Raw genomic sequence first — 19,208 nt, 5'->3', positions numbered from 1 at the left:
ATGAGTCGATTTAGACTTTTATTTTGAAGACTCCGCAGTTCGGCTTCCGCTATGTTCCGCTGTTGCTTAGCAACGATAAACGCTCTCATGGTTTCGGCCGCTAGCTTGTGCTGATTAGCTGGGGTGGGGGTACAGCATTCTGTGGGAGGAACTCTTTACGATGGATGATGAAGATTTGGACGAGTTGCTGGATGAAGTCGAGAAAAAGTTTTGTCGCAACGTTTCAATCGCGTCCTCAGCGGCTCGCACCAACTCAAATGTGGCTGGAAAAGACGAGAAAGACAAAGACGGACAGAAAAAGCACGGGTAAACAAAGCTAACTTGGCTAGCACATGTCAGGTATAAGTTAGCTGAGCATTACTTCAGCTTCCATGCATTGCTACAATTTAATAAACTTAATGATCAGTTCAGTTTATATTCAATGACTTCAGCGTTTTCAAATTATACTAGAAACTGCCGAAATATGCAGAATATGGGTTATTGTAGATACAGAGGTTTGCTCTTAAAAACAGTCATTAATATCTGTCACCAGCACCTGCTACAACCCCAAGACACTAATCCATGTATTTGTTTCTGATTTAGTGCCACAAAGCCTAAACGATCAGTGAACAGTGTCACTGAGGATATTGACGCCCTGCTGGAGGAATTACAGGAGGAAGACTGCAGTCCTTTCCCTCAGCCAAAGGTAAGATTGACTTGAACCCGTTCTGAATTCTGGAAAGAGAACTGTGAATTACAAGAAGTGAATTACACCTTAAAACATTTTTTAAGTCTTGCATATGATTGAGGGGCACACTGCTGTCATATACTTTAAGTTTTTAACTGATGCTGAGCTGGCACTGCTTGTATCTGAAATTGTTAGGAAGACTTAATCTTGCGTTGTGGTCCCATAATCTTATTTTGCACTGCTGTATCATGTCTGAAGTGATGAAGTGGATGAATGAAATGCAGAGTTGTTCTTTCTTCTTTGTCAGGCTCAGGATCCTCATAAAATCTTACCAAGAGCTGGTGTTGGCCCTCAGGCTGGCATGCCCCAGAGATTTTATCAAGCCTTAGCAATAAGCATATTTATTCAACTAGTTTCACTTCACATGTTTGTTTTCGTGTAGGACCACAGAGTAAGTTCAAAATGTCAAGATTTATTTATCTCAATATCTGCATTCAGGTTAAGCACTTACACAAAGGTAGTTATTACCCTCATAAGTCAACCCGGCATTTGTCAGCAGTGCCTGATAGGAATATGTGTGGTTTAGTGCTTTAGTCAGTAAGCCTTGGAAGGCCCTATATACATTCACCAGCCATTTCATTAGGTATACACCAGTCAAGTGGTTGTTAATGCAAATCCAATCTAAATAGCCAATCACACGGCATACAGTCAATGCATTTAAGCATGCTGATGGTCTAGACAAGCTCCTTAAGTTCAAGCAGAGAATCAGAAGAAAGATGATTTTAGTGATTTTTGAATGTGGCATAGTCATTGGTGACATGGTCTGGGTCTAGCTGGTCTACGTATATCATAAAACGCTGATCTGCTAGGATTTTCTTACACAACCATCTTTGCAGAGAATTTTCTGGAAAAGAGAAAATATCCAGAGAGCAGCAGTTTTCGGGGTCAAAATGCCTTGACCCAGAGAGGTAAGAGGATTAAGGCTGTGGGCTGAATGGAAGGCAACAGTTACTCAAAAAACCACTTGTGTGAGACCAGGAATGCAGATGAACATCTCTAAATGCACAAAACATCAAAGTTTGAAGCAGATGAGCTACAGCTGCAGAAGAGCACACCAGGTGCCACTTTTCTGTGGTCACTGCTTTTTAGGAAACTGATTGGTCAGCAAAAAGTGATTTTTATACGTGTTGATTTGCAGCACAAGTTACCATCGCAGTGTATTCTTATAAGAAGTGAACCGCTTTTTAGGGTAAAACTTTAAGTTACTTTGATAAATCTCTAATGTTGCTTGAAAGTACGGTACTCTGATTGTTCATGAGCCACAGTTTGAGAACCACAGTCTTACAGTGCCCAATGAATGAAGCAGGTAGTAGCCTTAACTTGGATAATTGAGCTGATAGACAGGTATACTGAGGGGAAAAAACAGAAAATTATTGTTTGAAACTATTCTCAAAGGAGTTGCATTAGCTAATCGTGTTAATTTTGCAGAAAGTGAGGGAAAATATATAATAAAAGTAGAGGATACACAGTTTCCAGTAACAAAATTCCAAATATTTAATGTGTGTCAGCTATTAACTAAATGGATGATGTGACAAGTTGACTTATTAGGCAAGACCAAGCCAAAAAATGTGCTATATGAAACAATTACACTAATTAAATAAATTGCTGCCACAAAGAACCCCAAACACACACACACACACACACACACACACACACACACACACACACAGGAAATATCTGTTCCTAATACACTGTAGTTCCCTGCGAATGCAATTTGTTGAATTTTTTCCTCTGTTTTGCTTTTGTGCCTTAGAAATTGTTCAGTTCAGCATCAATTTAACAGAAAAGCTATGATCAACCAATTTGACCAATAAAAAGAAAGTTAGTGACCAGCAGGTAAACACATCGGAGCATTTCAAGCTGGAGAACCAGATACTCAAAGGATTTTTTTTTTCAAGTGGGGGAAAAATCTATTAATTTAGGTACGGCTCAAATTCTTATGTCCAAATTATTTTTCAGATCCTCTAAATAACACATGACTCAGCCGCTCTGGTCCTCTGACAGAGGGAAACTCGGTCACTCTGACCCACAACAGTAAAACTGGCTGTGACCAGCTACGTTTGGTACAAAGAGGATGCAGCTCAGGCACCAGGAGCGGGTTCTAAGAAGAGGCAGGTGGAAGAATACGATTATGTGAAACACTTAAAGTAAAGTGCCGATATCTAGGTTCAGCTTCTGCCTTCACAGTCAGACATTATTATGATGCACCTGTCTCATCTCCAAGTCTTTACCTGCATTATGAATAAACAGTAAGAGCCATAAACATACACCTGGGTTTTCAAATGTCCTCTTTGTGACAGCTCTACTTGATTATAACTACACATACACAAGAGGGATGGGGAGGAGCAGGTGGCGATAAATGTAGGTTTTATTTGGTTGAATTCTATTCACAGTTTAAGAAAGAAATAACTCTTTTTTTCTTTTCTTTTTTTAACCTTTCATTTTAGGCTGAGCAGTTTCCTAAAGGGCCACATGTGGAAAAGAGGCTTCCATCTCAGTCAGGAGGAAGAAAGTAAGCCTTTTAGTTTATTCAAAATTAAAAACAAACAAACAACAAAAACATGCAGGCATGCAATAATCACAGGATGCAAGGAAGTTAAACTGCATTTGTCTCCGAGTTAGCATTTCTACATGTGCCATAAGTTTGGATATTTACTAAATCAGTGTATGAAGGATAGTTAACCAAGATAAAAGTCAGTAACATATTATGTGGAAGCGTATCAGTGGCCAGATAAAAGTCTTTATATTAAATATAAAAGCAACAACCAGGTTGTGTGTTTGTTCAGGCTGTGCATCCAGTTTATGCAGGATTTTGATTTTCTTGCTCTTTCTGTTTGTCTGGACACAATCTGCACTGCGTGTTCTGCATCCAGGTGCTGTCCTGTTTTTATTGGCGGGAGCTCTGTCGCAAATGGTGTCGGAACAGCCGCATCCAAGAGGTGTGAAAAAGTAATTTCATACTGAGAGCGTCTGTCAGGTCTCGTCTGGTCCTGGTTTATAAAGATGTAGAACTCTAGGATCCACAACATACTTTTTATTAGTTTAAATAAATTACACCACGGTGCATTTTCAAATGATTATAGACCAATGAGTGATTACCTATAGTGTGTATTCATTGCCTATTGCAAATAATAACTGACTGTATACCAATAGATCATGTGACCAGCTGAGGTGTATATCCTGCGACTTTCGGGTGCTGATGTTTGATGACTGTGAGTGGGATTCAACCTGTGATTACCTGTTCCTCAGGTGAGTCTGCAGGCTCGATGCCATGTTTTTCTCATCTTGACAAGAAAATGCGTGATTAAAGAAGTTTTAAAGAGGAACACGAGTAGCAGATTTAAATTGCTCCTTATGTATGGCGCTAGTGGTCACCTTTTGTGTTTTACATATGGTGTGTCTATGGGAATGTATTTAAGGTAGACACACGAACACCTCACTGGCTTCAAGCGCAAGCTTAGCCTCTACAGACTGTATATGCAGTTTAGTGTGCTCTGCTAGTACTTGTTAAAAACTTTGGTTTTTGGTCAGCCTATAACCTTCAAGTGATTGATCGGGATAATTTACGAGCCCAGCAGTGATTATTTTTAAATATTTGAACTCTATCTGCAACTTTTCATTGAAACTTTCGTAGTTTTTTACAGGAATTATGATGACTTAGAATAGTAGGATGTGCAGCTGCATAAGGCTTGTTGCTAAAGTTGATGATGAAAATGTTTTGATTACTTTTTACATAATTCTAGTTTTCAGTCACGTTTAAGTCTATTAGAACATTTTAGAATATCTGTCACATATAAATGAAACACTAGAGGTGAGATAAACACGAGTAAAGCCATCAGAAAAAGTATAATAAAATGACCCCACTCTGGCATTTTAGTCTCTAGAATAGCTTGGTCTCTTGAGACTCAAGCTATTCTGTTTTATCACTTTTCAGATAAAACAGATTTTTTTCTGCTTCATTTTTCCTCTTGAACACATAAAAACAAAATACAAAAACTTGCAAGGAAAAGGATATATTTGTCTATAAATTTGCCATACATATTTTTAAACCTGCTACCGGTTTTATCTTGTGACCCCCCTCCCCCAACACACACACGCACACACACACACACACACACACACACACACACACACACACACACACACACACACTTATTGTCGTCCTTATTGGGGATCCTAGGTTACAAACCAGTACCAGTGGGGCTCTACAGAAGTGAATTTGCACAGCATTTCATTGTTCTCACCACTTTTTCGACTTATGTGGCATCAATTTGATGATCCATAACACACACACACTGAGATCCCCTGTGTGAGTTTCAACTGTATTCACCCCACCTTCCCCGCAAAGCCAGGGAGCAGTGATAAAGTAGTCTGTTACACATAAGTGCAGATCAGTTGTTGTGGACTTTAGCTGTTTGATGTGCGCGTACTGAGTTGTGCGCCTTGTTCTGACAGGTAACAGTGTGAAACTGAATGAGGCCACTTTATTAATGCAGCAGAGGGACAAAAAAAACCAAACTCTGAACATGACATCATCATCTGGAATGAGGCTTTACTGGCCAATCAAGTATGAGCAAACACATTTGTACCCAAATAACATAAAAAAAAAAGAATGAGTCATGAAATCCTATTTTACAGTATTAAAAGCCTCTGTGCTGCCTTTTATTATTTTATAAGGAATTTCCTGGATGTTTATCTTAATACCAACCTTGTTAAGTGTGAGACTCCAAATTATCCACAACTCTTACTCACATATAATGTCAGGAAGGCTGGATTTTTTGGGGATATTGAATGAATGTTCTAATTATTATAGTCTACTCACATTGTAAGTATGTAAGTGAATTATAAAAGTCTTTCATTGCTCTATTACAGAACCCTTTCAGTATCTCAGTATTTCAGTCTTAGTGCATGGAATGGCTACATCGACCAAAACAGTGTTTTTCACTTGTTCCCATATTTGGGACAGTGAACTTGTTGGTGTCATTACCTTTACCACATAAAGCACCTTAAGGTGACCGTTTTTGAATTGGCGCAATATAAAAACGAATCACATGGCATAAAAATTGAATTTAAATGTTTATGCGTTTTAAGAAAATTATATTATTATTTTTTCTCAAGATTTATTGGGTTTTTGTGCTTGACCAGACGGGGGCAGTAATGTTCTGTGGAGCTACTTTTAAATGTATATGTTTTTGTTTTTTTTCCTTCTAGACGAGCTGAACTCTGAGTAAAGTAGAACAGGGCACATTGTAAAACATGGTCAGCCCTCATTAATCCACCCACAGTCCTAATGACTGATAAGAGCAGTTATCTTTCCCCAATGGAAACAACTCAGCATCTGCAGATCTTTGTGACTAGAATATAAACAACCACACTATCCTACTCCCACACCCTTGTTAAGCCTCTCCAGAAAACTATAAACTAAGCAGACTGCTGGTACAAGCTTACAGACTGAGTATCACAGTTATATAAATGTGAGCATATTAGGTTTTCTTTCTGTAAACTTTCTCTTGACAGAATTCACATAATGTCTTAGTTATCTGTGAGTCGTGCTACTTGTCAGACAAGCACCAGTCTGTTTTTACTCTTGTTGCTTGTGTTTACATCCCAGTTCATAGATTTCTTTCTGTTGCTCAGAAAATATATGAAAACAAAGTTCATGAGGACATAAATAATTAGTAATATGTGATATTGTGAATGCAGTTTGAACTACACAAACAGGTTCATCCTCATGCTTTTATCTACTTATGATGATGTGATGGCAGCACGGTGGCACGGTGGTTAGCACTGTTGCCGCACAGCAAGAAGGTCCTGAGTCTTTCTGTGTGGAGTTTGCATGTTCTCCCCGTGTTTGCGTGGGTTCTCTCCGGGTACTCCGGCTTCCTCCCACTGTCCAAAGACATGCAGCTTGTAGGGATAGGTTAATTGGATAATCCAAATTGTCACTAGGTGTGAATGTGCGAGTGAATGTGAGTGCGAATGGTTGTCTGTCCCTGTGTGTTAGCCCTGCGACAGACTGGCAACCTGTCCAGGGTGTACCCCGCCTCTCGTCCTATGACAGCTGGGATAGGCTCCAGCGCCCCCCGCGACCCTGAAAAGGATAAGCGGAAGCGAATGGATGGATGGATGATGATGTGAGAAATGAGCTTTCCATAATTTTAATACTAAAGCAGTAGAATACCATTCAGATAACAGCACACAGGTGACGTCCATTAATGTTACAACGGGTAATGGTGTCATTTTGTCCGCACGTGCAGCTACGGGAGGGGCAAAGGTTGACTTCTGGTGACGCTGTCACTCGTTATAGCGGCGGTTCTTAGACTATGGCGGGTCACACTAATGGGCCACGGATAATCAGGTGAAAAGTATGAAGTGAGACTAAGGTGTCTGACCATTATTTAAGTAAAGTAAGTATTTGAGTAAAAGTTTGAGAGCTACTGTAAAGGCAAATAAATAAATAAATAAAGGAACTGAGGGTTTAACTGAACACTGAGGCTGATTAACGTCTGTGTCGAATGTATGGAGAGCCTACAGTGTGGATGATGTCGTTGCCAGCATTTGTATCTGCACATGGTGTGACTGCATTGTTCTACTGTTTGCAGGTGACTTTCTCTTTTCAAGTTGATCGATTCTCTTCCATTTCAATAGCTGGAAATACGTAGGTGTAAACTGATTGATTGATAATACTTTATTCATCCCGAGGGAAATTGGGTTAGGGCTGATGGTGCTAAGACACTGATTCATGATTGTTTCTACATTTCTTTTAATATTATTGGAGATTTGATTGAAGTCAAATTTGTTAGTAGATTAGCTGATGGTGAAATTCTGGTCCAGTACCATCCTTATAAAATTGCCTTAATTCCTCAAAAACGGAATTGATTTGCATCAGTTGGCAATGTGATCTTAAAGCATTCCATCTGATCCTTTCCGAATAAGGGAAACTCAATCTAGACATATTCTCACTTTGACAATGGAAACAAAATAACCTCATTAATGAAGAAAAATTGCTCCCCCATGTACCAGATGTCTATGGACATTATTTTGTGGATTAAGTCTCTTTTAAAAATAAATCTGAATTGAGTTGAAAAGAGAAAGGTTGGCATTTCAGGCCTTTACACTAACACGAATTCAACCTAATTTCAGCCAGTCATCCATATCCCACTGAGCAATTTTCTGTTGATTATGGGTCTGAAAGGGTGTGTAAATGGTACAGAGCTGTCGAGATTAAAATCATGTTCATTGTGGTTCAGAGGTGAAAGTTTAGTAGATGTCTAGATCACACATAAAGCTACTTTCAGGTGCTCCTTATTCACAATGGGTCACCACAGCAGTTATCTCCACACGCTTAATCTGGCAGATTTTTGCAGCAGATGCCCTTCCTGACACAGCTGCCCAAGAGATTGGTGTTTCATATGAGGGGTCTTTCACCTGTTAGGCAAATATGTAACTACAGTTTTAAATCCAGTCTTTGTCCAAAGCAAAGCATGTTTCCCATGGGGTTACGCCTATCATGGTGAGCTTATTTGCATGGAAGTCTGGGAATTAAAAACTTGTGGTTCCCACAATCCGGTTGTTCAGTCTGACGTCACTAGCCGTGTCTGGGTCTAAACTCCGCTGCAGGTCCATATATCAAACGATCACTGTGGCATTACTGAGAGTTGAAAAACTGTCTAAAGTCTTTCATCTTTAATAAAATGATCAGCGTTCTGCTCTACCAGGTGTAACAATTGAGTTTAACATCCAGGCATCCATGAAAACGGAATTTATGACATTTAACGGAGTTAGAAGTTAGCAGGGAGTTAGCTCGCTAGCTTCTATCTAAATACAATATAGCATGTCCTGACTGCGGGGTTTTGGAAACAAATTAAAACGTACAGCTCTGTTATCACTTCCAGCATAAATGAAGACAGAAAACTAAACAGCAGTAACGTTTGTAGGGTTACTGAAGTTGGGCTAGCTGGTATATAATGATGTGCTACGTGACCGCTAGCGACACAGCTACGTTAGCATAATATAAACAAGCTAACTTTTTTTTCCACTCGATAAAAGTTACCGTGAGTGTTCTCGGTGGTCAGGAACAAATGTAATCGCATGGCAGGATGCTGTAAAAGGACCAAACTTCAGCCAGGAGAACAACTGAGATAATCCATCCACAATACGAGGTTAGTCATTCATATACTGCTGCATGGGCTGGGCTGTAGTTACATCCTAAGGTTTTAAAAACTGAGCTTAAATAAATGATTAGCGGTAATAAAAGCCGAGGGAGGTCAACAGTGATCACTGACTGTTTTAGGAGCTTTTTGAGATCAAATAGAAGAAAATACATAGCATTAAACATGTTAACAACACAAAAGCCATATTAAACGCAGACTACTTTAGACCCGGAAGTAGGATTCGTCGCGTCATCACTGAACAACCGGATAGTAAGCATGATGTGGCTGTGGTTAGATCTGCTGCCTTGTAGTCTTGAAGACTGCAGAGAAAATGTTTCCTTCAATTTTTTTTTTGATAAAAAGGCTTTTGTTTAGATGCCCATCAAAGTTGTCTTCTACATCTTTTCACCTAACTTCTGCTAAGTAGAAGGGAGATATTCTCAATCTCGTGACATAAAATATAAAGTTGTAATAGAGGAGCTGTTTGGTGCTTGGGTCTATATAGTTTCCTTCTGAAAGACAACACAGATATGCATGTAGGATAGATCGATCGATAGGTAGGTGGGTAGGTGGTGATTTATGAGTAATATCGGAATTAATATATAAGTACATACACAAAAGATCTAATACATCTAAATGAGTTGTTGTTAGTGTGCGGGTAAAACACCAGAAATCCTCTGATTATGAAAGGTTTCCAGAGTATATAGAAACGGTGAAGCTGGCTCTGTGAAGCTTAAGACGGTCTTAAAGTGTTTTTCACTGGAAAGTGCAGGAAACCTAAATGTATGTGTCCAGAAGGCTTTTAGTGCTTGGAAAGACATTATGAGATGTTAAGAAGGCTGTAAATGTGTCAAGTTTTCACACCAGGATATACCCAAAGATATACGTCCACACCAATGGCATGTCAGCACTTAGCAATGTTTTTACTCCACAAGTGTGCAATTTACTTTTAGTGTGATTTTAGGTTCAGAGCACTTTGAAGCACTCAGGAGCACTCAGGATGATGAGTTTGCCCTTCATGTCATCACGTCAGTGTTATCCTCAATAAAGCTTCAGTCCGTTAGGAGTAGAGTTTCGACCTTTCAGCTACAAAAGGTGAAGTTTAAAAAAAAAATTAATAGAAACATCACATCGGAGGCATGTACATATGCACTTCATAGCCTCTAAATGTAAATGTAGGGAAAACATATTCACATGCAAATTTACTTTTTTTTTTTTTACAGACCTGGTGACAGATTAAAATAAAAGTTATGCTATAATCTATTCAAACACATTTTACTGGAGGGTTAAGCTACCGAGCTGTAATTTAATTTCACACTTGATCTGTGTTGAACAAATTAAATTCATTGTTTTTGTCTGAATAGTACATTAAGTAGTTTACCCATAATTTGTTAATGAGGAATATCGTGTTTTCTGTCCTCAGTGGTCTGAGTAGGTGATTTTCCTTTCACACTAATTTGACATTTGCCTGGTCATGTGTAGCTTATGCATCCATTACTACCCACACGGTTGTTGTTTCTTCTTAATTAAGAGGCTTACACCAGGACATTAACAGTGATAGAAGTGCATGTCTGCTGTGCCTATAATTTTAAAAGCAAAAGGGAGTGGCACAGTATGCAAATTTAGAATTGTTTGCATAATTTTCTACTCATAAATTATTATGGGGTGACCTGCATGACGCAGATTTTATTTCAAGCATAAAGCAGAAGTTAAAAAAACATCAACCTCAAACAGCACAAAGCTAGAGGAAAATACATGTTAAGTACACTTGAGCGTAATGTTAATGACTGTCTGTATTCATTTGTCACGCAGAAGCATGCATTTTTATTTAGCGAAGATCAGGGTACTGTTATAGATGAATCTAGGTCAGTGGGTCAGGATTATTCATATTGGACTATTACCGGTGTAAACTTTAAATATGTTTGATTTTACGTTTTCATGTCTAAATCAAATGTTTCATATTTAATTACAGTGTTTAACGCAGTGTTTAACACATATATTCGACCACCTGTCATAAAAACAAAGAAATACAAAAAATTCAGAAATCGGTCAAAGACTTGTTTAAACCTAAAAATGACATTTGCATTTATAAGCAAATAACAAACCAAATTCGTGTTTTTCTACCCAAATTAGAGCCGGCACTTTGGACCTCTCAGAAATATATCAACCCAGACATTTAACAACTAAAACTAACAAAGAACTGTAATTTAGCATCTTCATCAAAAAGTAATCATCCATGCATCCATCTATTCAAAAAATAATGATAATGTGCTTTACTATTTTCTTTTCAGCTTTTTTTGGAAATTCGGAAACATGAAAAGGTTTGATTAAAGAGTTTGTGGGCACTGGTGGTTGTTAATCACTGTATATTTAAAAGATAAAAAATAAGTCATTATATAGTTATTTCCGATGAATGACTTTGATTCCTTTATCTAGCCCATTCAATTTCATGATGTTATTCTATGTAAGGATATTAAAATTCACATTTTTTCTCTCCTCATGCTAAAGCCAGGACTTTAACTCAGTGTTTCCTAAGTTGCAGAGTTTCAGTACTGACGGATGTAAGATCCGCTGATGTAAAAGTGAAAAGACCTGGGGCCCGTTCTTCTTACGTCGGTTACTACATCCAAGATCAAATGACACATCCAAGACCAAATCATCGCGCTAACCGTGAGCTCGCTAATCCGGTTCTCCAAACACACCTGCTGTTGACGATTAGTACAGCTGGATGAAGTAATGTGAGATCACTGGGTGTCGTAAAAGGGGCTACGCATCGATAGTAGAAACATTGACTGGCAACCCTCTGATTGGTCGGCGAAAATGTCGAAGGAGCGCGCTCGGTATTTTTCGGCAGCAGAGCAAGAACTCTTGAGTGAGGGATTTCAGGAGTTTCAGAGTTTAATTAAAACGCAAGAGAACACTGCAAAGGCTGCAAAAGCAAGGAGAGAGGGCTGGCAGAAAGTTGCTGACAAATCAAACTCGTAAGTAATTTAATAATAACAATAATAATGGAGTGGATTGATATAGCGCTTTTCAAGGCACCCAAAGCGCTTTACAATGCCACTATTCATTCACTCTCACATTCACACACTGGTGGAGGCAGCTACGGTTGTAGCCACAGCTGCCCTGGGGCAGACTGACAGAAGCGAGGCTGCCATATTGCGCCATCGGCCCCTCTGGCCAACACCAGTAGGCGGTAGGGTAGATTTATCATATCACACTATATTACCCAATATTATATTACATTATATTATATTATAATATGTTATATTATATCCCCTTTCACATTAGAGCCACAACAGGACCCACTAGAACATGGGAACAAGTAAAAGTGAAATATAAGAATATTCTACAGAATGGTAATATTTATCACTTATATTGCTTTTAGTCTCTTGGAAAGAGACCCTGAAATAATCTGTTTGTTTGTTCATAACAGCAACCAAGAAAAGGGCAGAGCAAAAAAAGACAGGTGGTGGTCCTGCACCCCCTCGTCAACAAGTTGGTTAGGTAAATAATACCCTCACAGGAATATCGATATCTCTCTATGAGCACACTGTCGCGCTGAGCTAAAGGATCCTGTCTGTCCCGCAATATACGCTGGATTCTGAAAACTCTCCTCATCAATCTTGCACCTTCCGCAATGGGTGGCTCGCATAAACGGACAGGATATGACTGCGACAGACTTCCCAAATCCACCTTCGCTTTTATAGCCGTGGTCTCTCATCTTGATTACATGAAGTAATTTGCAATTACTACTCTGAAATATGAATTACATCTATAATAATCACATACATGTAATAGAATGTTAATAGTACATTTCCCTTTTTTAGGAAATGACCTGTATGTATCTGTATGAAATCAATAAAAGGATCAAGTGCTGCATTATCTTTAGTTACACTGATGTTATTTATTTATGGTGAAACAGTGGTGGAATATCGCTGTTGCTTTTGTATGAATGAAGCGGACATACCTGCGTGGCCGCGATCTAATCCTGTTTACATAAAGTGAACCTGCTCCCGAGCAGGTTTACGCTTACTGTTGCTATGACAGCAAGTCCCGGATGAGCTTCGGGGAACCGAACGATCCAAGATCACGCGAAATCGTCAACAATCAAATCCAGCTAACTTACTTAGCGAGGTACGAAGAACGGGCCCCTACTTTAACCCAAACTGACACAGTATAGGTTGGTATTATTGTTTGTGTTTTTGGAAAGGTTACTATATGGATGATATTTGTCATGGAGGATACATCATTGTAACAGTGTATACATGATTGAAAACAAAGAAGTAGAAGTGTACTTTAACTTCTATCTACTTTTAATTAATTACTGGAATGCTGCAGCCTTTCTGTTTATTAATAATAATGGATTGGATTTATATAGCGCTTTTCGAGACCCTCAAAGCGCTTTACAATACCACTATTCATTCACTCTCACATTCACACACTGGTGGAGGCAGCTACAGTTGTAGCCACAGCTGCCCTGGGGCAGACTGACAGAAGCGAGGCTGCCATATCGCGCCATCGGCCCTTCTGGCCAACACCAGTAGGGTAAAGTGTCTTGCCCAGGGACACAACGACCAGGACAGAGAGCCCAGGGATCGAACCGGCAACCTTCCGGTTACAGATGCGATTCCCAACCCCCTGAGCCACGGTCGCCCTATTGTCATCCATCATGTTCATTCTTATAAGGAAATAATTTTCCATGTTTAGTGGCTGCTTCCAGCATGAGCAAAAGTCATGTCAGACTGGTTTCTTGAAACATAACAAAGAGCTCTGGTGATGCATTAAAACGGACGGTTGTATCAACTCTGAAGAAATTATGTGATGGCATTGTGTCAAACTCAAAGGATTGTTTCCAACATCCTGTGGATTCCATGACTGCACAAATTGAGGTTGCTTTGTGAGCAAACTGAGGTACTGAGTGTACCCATCTACCAGTTACAGAGCAACACTGACATCAGTTTAAAGTGGTGTTTGTGTCCAAAGAACATTTTTTTTAAAATTACAAACTGTCTCTAAAGCTGCTAGATTTTCCCCTTGGTGAAGTCTGTCAGAGGCTGTGTGATGAAAACACTGCCTGAGCTGCTGGAAACACAGAAATGGAACCAGTCGGCCAGTGTGTTTCATATGATAAAGATTCCTTTATTGTCGCTATACTTTGGCATCATAGCTTAAAAGTTCCTTAAGGGCAAGAATCCTTTTTTTCTCTCACTTTCATCTGTGCATGTCAGATATTTTGTCCTTCCAGCAGACTGTCTGCAGGGCTGCAGCTGGAAGGGTAAGGTCTTATCCCTGTAACGATTAAAGTTCACTGTCTGTCTTTCTCTGCCGGCAGGAACAACATGCCGGAACGTCAGAAGCTTGGAACCAAGCTGAAGAAGAGGAGAGGCTTGCGGGCGTACGCCTGCCAGTGCAGCTGGATCTCCACGTTAGAGCCGACAGACCTCAGGGACCAACCTCAGCTCAGATGGGTCTGTGGCAAACACCAAGACTGATTTTCCCTAACCCCTAACCCTCAGTGCTAGAAAGACTGTTCAAGTAGTACAAAAAAACCCTCCAAAATTTCTGAAAATGTAGGAGTTTTTTTTTAAAAAAAAAATTTAAATATTGTATAAATGGTAAATGGACTGATTCTTATATAGCGCTTTTCTACTCTCCCGGAGTACTCAAAGTGCTCTATACAACATGCCTCATTCACCCATTCTCACAAGCACTTTATCTATACATAGTGCTTTCTAAGTACATTCACACATTCATACTCCGATGGATGCATCGGAGAGCAAGTTAGGGTTAGTATCTTGCCCAAGGATACTTGACATGCAGACTGGAGGAGCCAGGGATCGAACCACCAACCTTCCGATCAGTAGGTGACCTGCTCTGCCTCCTACAGCCACCCAGGACAACAGGACAAAACTGCAAACGTGAACACATTTCTTTCTCACTCTTAACTGAAGTCTTTCATTGAACTACCTAATAAACAAATTGGTATTCTCTCTGGCCAGACACGTGGCAGCACATCTGCTATAATTTTGTTTGTATTTAACAAAATAAAAATGCAGACATAAGTGTACACATTAGTTTTTGACTGCCAGTGAAAACTGTTTTCTTTACAAATAACTTTTGCTGAGCTAACACAGCCAATCCCTCAGCATGTTTGTGCTCTCTGCTCATATTACCGTCATATTAAATCATTTTTGGGCTTTTTAAAGAAATTCTTTTAACATTGCACTCAACAACAAACAAATCCTCCCTAACAAAAAAGTAACTTCAAGGGCCAAATTGCATCATATCTCTTCACATCAATATATGAGCCACAAGTAGGGGTGACATGGGCTGCAAGTGGCCCCCCAGGCCGTGAGTTTGAGACTCCTGCTTTACACAGAGGGGCCCAGACTAGATTAGAATCCAGGTCCTTCTTTTCTCCAAATGTGTAGCTGTAAAATGATTGAAATTATCAATAAAATGAAAATTTTGATTGATAATTGATCTATGAAATGTATCTTTGTATTTAAAGAGTTTGTTAACTTCTAGTTTGATAGCTGGCATCAAAATTTACACCCAAGCGCAGAGTTTCGCTGTTTTTAAAAACAGTAATGTCAACATAATAATGTTTCTTTTTTTTTTAAAAATGTCAGATGGCCTTAAAAGGCTTTGACTGCCAGAAGGCAGAGGAGTTCAAAATGAAAGTTCTGCAGTAAAAGGAGGAAAAACATCTGCAGCACAACAGAGCAAATGGCACTTGTGATGTAACGGCTGTATTTATTTTTTGACCTGCTTGGTTGTTTGCTGTCCCAGTGAATTAGAAAATCTGAGATAAACTCTGTAGCTCTGTTGCTCAGCTGCTGCGTTTTTTGGGGGGGATTACTTATTGGAACATTTTCAGAAAACATCTTCTTCCTTTATTTCTCCCAATTTCTGAGTTGTGCTCATCTGAATGTAAACATGTTTAGCATTAACCTCTTTTCAGAGTTATCACAACTCATTTGAGTGTGTGGATATAAAATCCAGAGGAAATTGGGATATGAAGCAAAAACAATTACAAAGAATATTAGGCATCTGAAAATTATGGTGACTAGGGACTACCAAATGAAGCGCCGAGTCAAGGTAAGTATTTACTTCCTGTCGACTCCTCTTTAGCTGCTAAATCCTCCACAGGCTGGGCTCACAGGCTTTTTTTTTCTTGCAGAGAGCTTCTGCTTGCAATCAAAGGCAACCGTAGGAGTTCTCAACAATGAGGCCAAAACCTGATAAAAACTTGCAAAACCAGGTGATGCTGCAGATTCAGCTCATAATTCTCTGTGGTATAATTTCCAAAGTGACTTTATACATGTTGGATGTTAATATTTGATTCTGGTAGGCCACAACAGATCCTTGCATTTTAGTGTGTAATAATTATGACATTATATCTGCTGTTAATCTTTACAGTTAATTAAATTATGGCATCGCTGTTTTTTCACCAGCAGTGAATTTTGCAAACTGCAAAGACAACACTTGTCACCTCCTCCTCTCAGCTGAGAGTAGCTGCATGTAAACTGTGACTTTAGAGCTGCTCTGTTGGACAAACAGTGTAATGGCACCATTTCCAAATCACCCCATGGGTCTTTTTATGCATTATGTTGTCCATAAAAAAACTGCAAAGAAAAAAAAAAGTTTGCATGTTGATAAATGTCCGGAAACATTTCCTGATGCCCGTTTGTCTTTCTGACAGCAGCATCTGGCTCCACACCAGTGTATTTGCTGTAATAAGCAAATGCATATTACAAGCTATTCAGTAATAGCAGTGTGTAAAAAGTGGGGTTAAGTATTAAAAACTTTTTAAATGTTAAAAGAAATGCTGTGTGAATGTGTGTGCACTCAAAGCGCTTTGACTGGAAAAGTGGTAAAACTGTTAGCAAAGGTTATTTAAATCAAGAAAAGTAAGCCAGAGAAACATGTAAGAATGAAGATATTGATGAGTTAAGACTCATCAATATCTTCATTCTATCTTTAAGATCTGACTGTAATTAGTTTTGTATTGCATCAAACGTGTGTTGCTTAGATGTTTTCTTTTAACATGCTCTATTCTTTCACCTGCAACGTTGGGGGTGTTAAACCATGTGAGGGTAAGAAAGTTGATTTACCCGTTTTAACAATTGTCAATATTAAGACTTATTGGGGTTTTTTAAGTTTTACAATTGTTTCTAAGGATCTGTATTTCTTGTGGATGTTCATCAAGAAAATACAAATTTGGTAGGTCAGTGATGATTTTGTGCATGTTGATCTTGAACGTAACCTGAGGGCTGCACTGCAAAGCAAGTGCAACATAGCCAAGCTCTCTTTACTTAAGCTGACTTGACAAAACCTAAAACCTTAGTGAAGATAAAGGGGTATCACAGTGGCGGTGGTTATCGCCTTTCTCCGTTAACCCAGGCATTAAAATGTGTAACGAACCTGAAACGTCTTACAGCAAATCGCAACACTGCTGTGACAAAAAAGAGAGAAACATTCATTCATTCCCAGCATCACAACAAAGCTTTAGAGCACGGCTTCACTGAGTCGTTTTTATAAAATGTGGAAAGACATGTTGATAAATACAGAACATATTTCCTGAGCAAACAATCTGTTCAACACTTAACGCATAATGTAAATTAAATGCTGAGTGAAAATATGACACCTCGAGATGGTTTTACACTGAAACTCTGACCTTAACCACTAATCTTAAAACTCAAAGTCCAACACAAATCATACCTGAACCATCATTGCAACCCTGAAAATGCAGAGTCACACCTGAATTTACTCCTAATAAGCTCCTAATCCTGCTTTATAGTGAAGACTTCAAATCAAAATGATAAAACAAATTAAAATTCTTTAAAAAAAAAACATATAACAATACAATAAGTATTTCTGTATTTTGTGCATAATATTAACCACTTAGACTTTTCTTAGTCTAAAATGAAAACCATCTCCGTCTTACAGCAGAACTTTATTTAAATGTAAATGTTCTCTGTTATATATCGTTTTTTAATCAGGACTTAAGCCAAGTCTTAGTCAATTTGGAGATTGTACACATCTTTTTTTCTTCTATCAACGTGACATTAATGCTGTAACATTTTCCACAATACTGTTTCATATTATATAAATGAGTAACTGAACTAAAGCAGCAAAGAGCCCTGCTATGAAACAGCGTATTAGCTATCTCAGCTCGTCTCGTTTCGAGGAGGCTGCGTTTCCTCCATGTTGTGACTTGAAAATCTGCAGTTTTCCGTCGAGCTTCAGTAATGGCTTTTGAAGTGACGACAGTTTGATGCCTCCGAGATCATTTTTATGCAGCGCTTTAAAGTCGAGTCACAGTTTAATGAGATTAAGCTGTTTAGCTGTAAACACAGATAAAGCCACATGGAGTCACATCAGTGGTGTACTTAGTGAGCAAATGGGAGCAAGGTGAGTTTTCCTGACATGCGCTGAGAGTTGCTAACACGGTCGATTAAAAATCTCATAAATCAATTACTGATGATCTAAAAAAAAAATTAGATTTTGGTTCACAAAACCTGGTGATGGTTTGAAGTAAACAGTAGATCATCGGGTTTATTTAAAAAATTGCACCCACTGCAAAAGTATATTATTCTTTATTCATAGAAACCCTAATCTTATCTCAGATTAAAGCTTTAAATCTGGACCTATTTAGCAAATTCTTACTGCCAACAAATCCAGTAAAACAAAACACATCAACATTGGTTTTTCAGCATTGTGCCTTTTGCTTCCCCCTAAAGAAGCCAGCTCATTAAAACACTAAAATAGCTACACTATAGATTACAGCCACAGCTTCTCTAAAAGAAAACAAATCGTGCATTTCTCGGGGACTGGTCTCATGCACATTGGGTGCCTTGCAGGATGGTGTGGGTGAAAATGAGCCGAAGCTACTTTGTGTATGTTTTAGTAGTAATAAAGGTTGAGTGGGTACATTCAGTGTTGGTTTGGTTAAATGCAAGAACAATTTACAGTGTTCTGAAAAAGTTTTCTGCTCTCCTTCCTAAGTTATATTTCTTTATATTTTCCTATGAGTGGGTGCATGGATTTATTGAAACTATGGAAATATAGTTTATAGGCCAAGAAAAAGATTGTATAAATTTTAATTTGCTTGAAAGGTAAGCAGAGGCTTCAGTTTTCAGACCCCTCTTCTATGGAACCAGCTTCCAGTTTGGATTCAGGAGACAGACATCATTTGTCATATAATTGTTGGGTTTTTCTCAGTATGTATTTGTAGGGTCTACCTTACGATATAAAGCGGCTCGAGGCGACTGTTGCTGTGATTTGGTGCTGTACAAATAAAATTGAATTGAATAGAATTT

At 38.8% G+C, this 19,208-nt stretch overlaps 1 protein-coding gene across 1 annotated transcript; it reads left to right on the top strand.

The window, feature by feature from the left end:
• Positions 1–73: 73 nt before the first annotated feature.
• Positions 74–19,205, top strand: cfap418 (cilia and flagella associated protein 418). Its single transcript, XM_004551088.4, has 6 exons — positions 74–306; positions 583–685; positions 3,175–3,239; positions 3,601–3,666; positions 3,881–3,976; positions 14,216–19,205. The coding sequence occupies exons 1-6, from the start codon at positions 161–163 to the stop codon at positions 14,373–14,375; spliced, it is 636 nt and encodes a 211-aa protein (XP_004551145.3). The 5' UTR covers positions 74–160; the 3' UTR covers positions 14,376–19,205.
• Positions 19,206–19,208: the final 3 nt, after the last annotated feature.

This window comes from Maylandia zebra, linkage group LG11 (assembly GCF_041146795.1).
Source record: "Maylandia zebra isolate NMK-2024a linkage group LG11, Mzebra_GT3a, whole genome shotgun sequence".
Lineage (NCBI taxonomy): Eukaryota > Metazoa > Chordata > Actinopteri > Cichliformes > Cichlidae > Maylandia > Maylandia zebra.
Note: the sequence above shows the minus strand (reverse complement) of the source record. Positions and strands in the feature narration are given on the sequence as shown.

Bases quoted from the DNA above. Each gene is read 5' to 3' on its own strand.
- cfap418 (XM_004551088.4), top strand. From the start codon at position 161: ATGGATGATGAAGATTTGGACGAGTTGCTGGATGAAGTCGAGAAAAAG. The intron at 307-582 runs GTAAACAAAGCT...TTTCTGATTTAG, and splicing joins GACGGACAGAAAAAGCACGG to TGCCACAAAGCCTAAACGAT. The intron at 3,667-3,880 runs GTGTGAAAAAGT...GTATACCAATAG, and splicing joins GGAACAGCCGCATCCAAGAG to ATCATGTGACCAGCTGAGGT.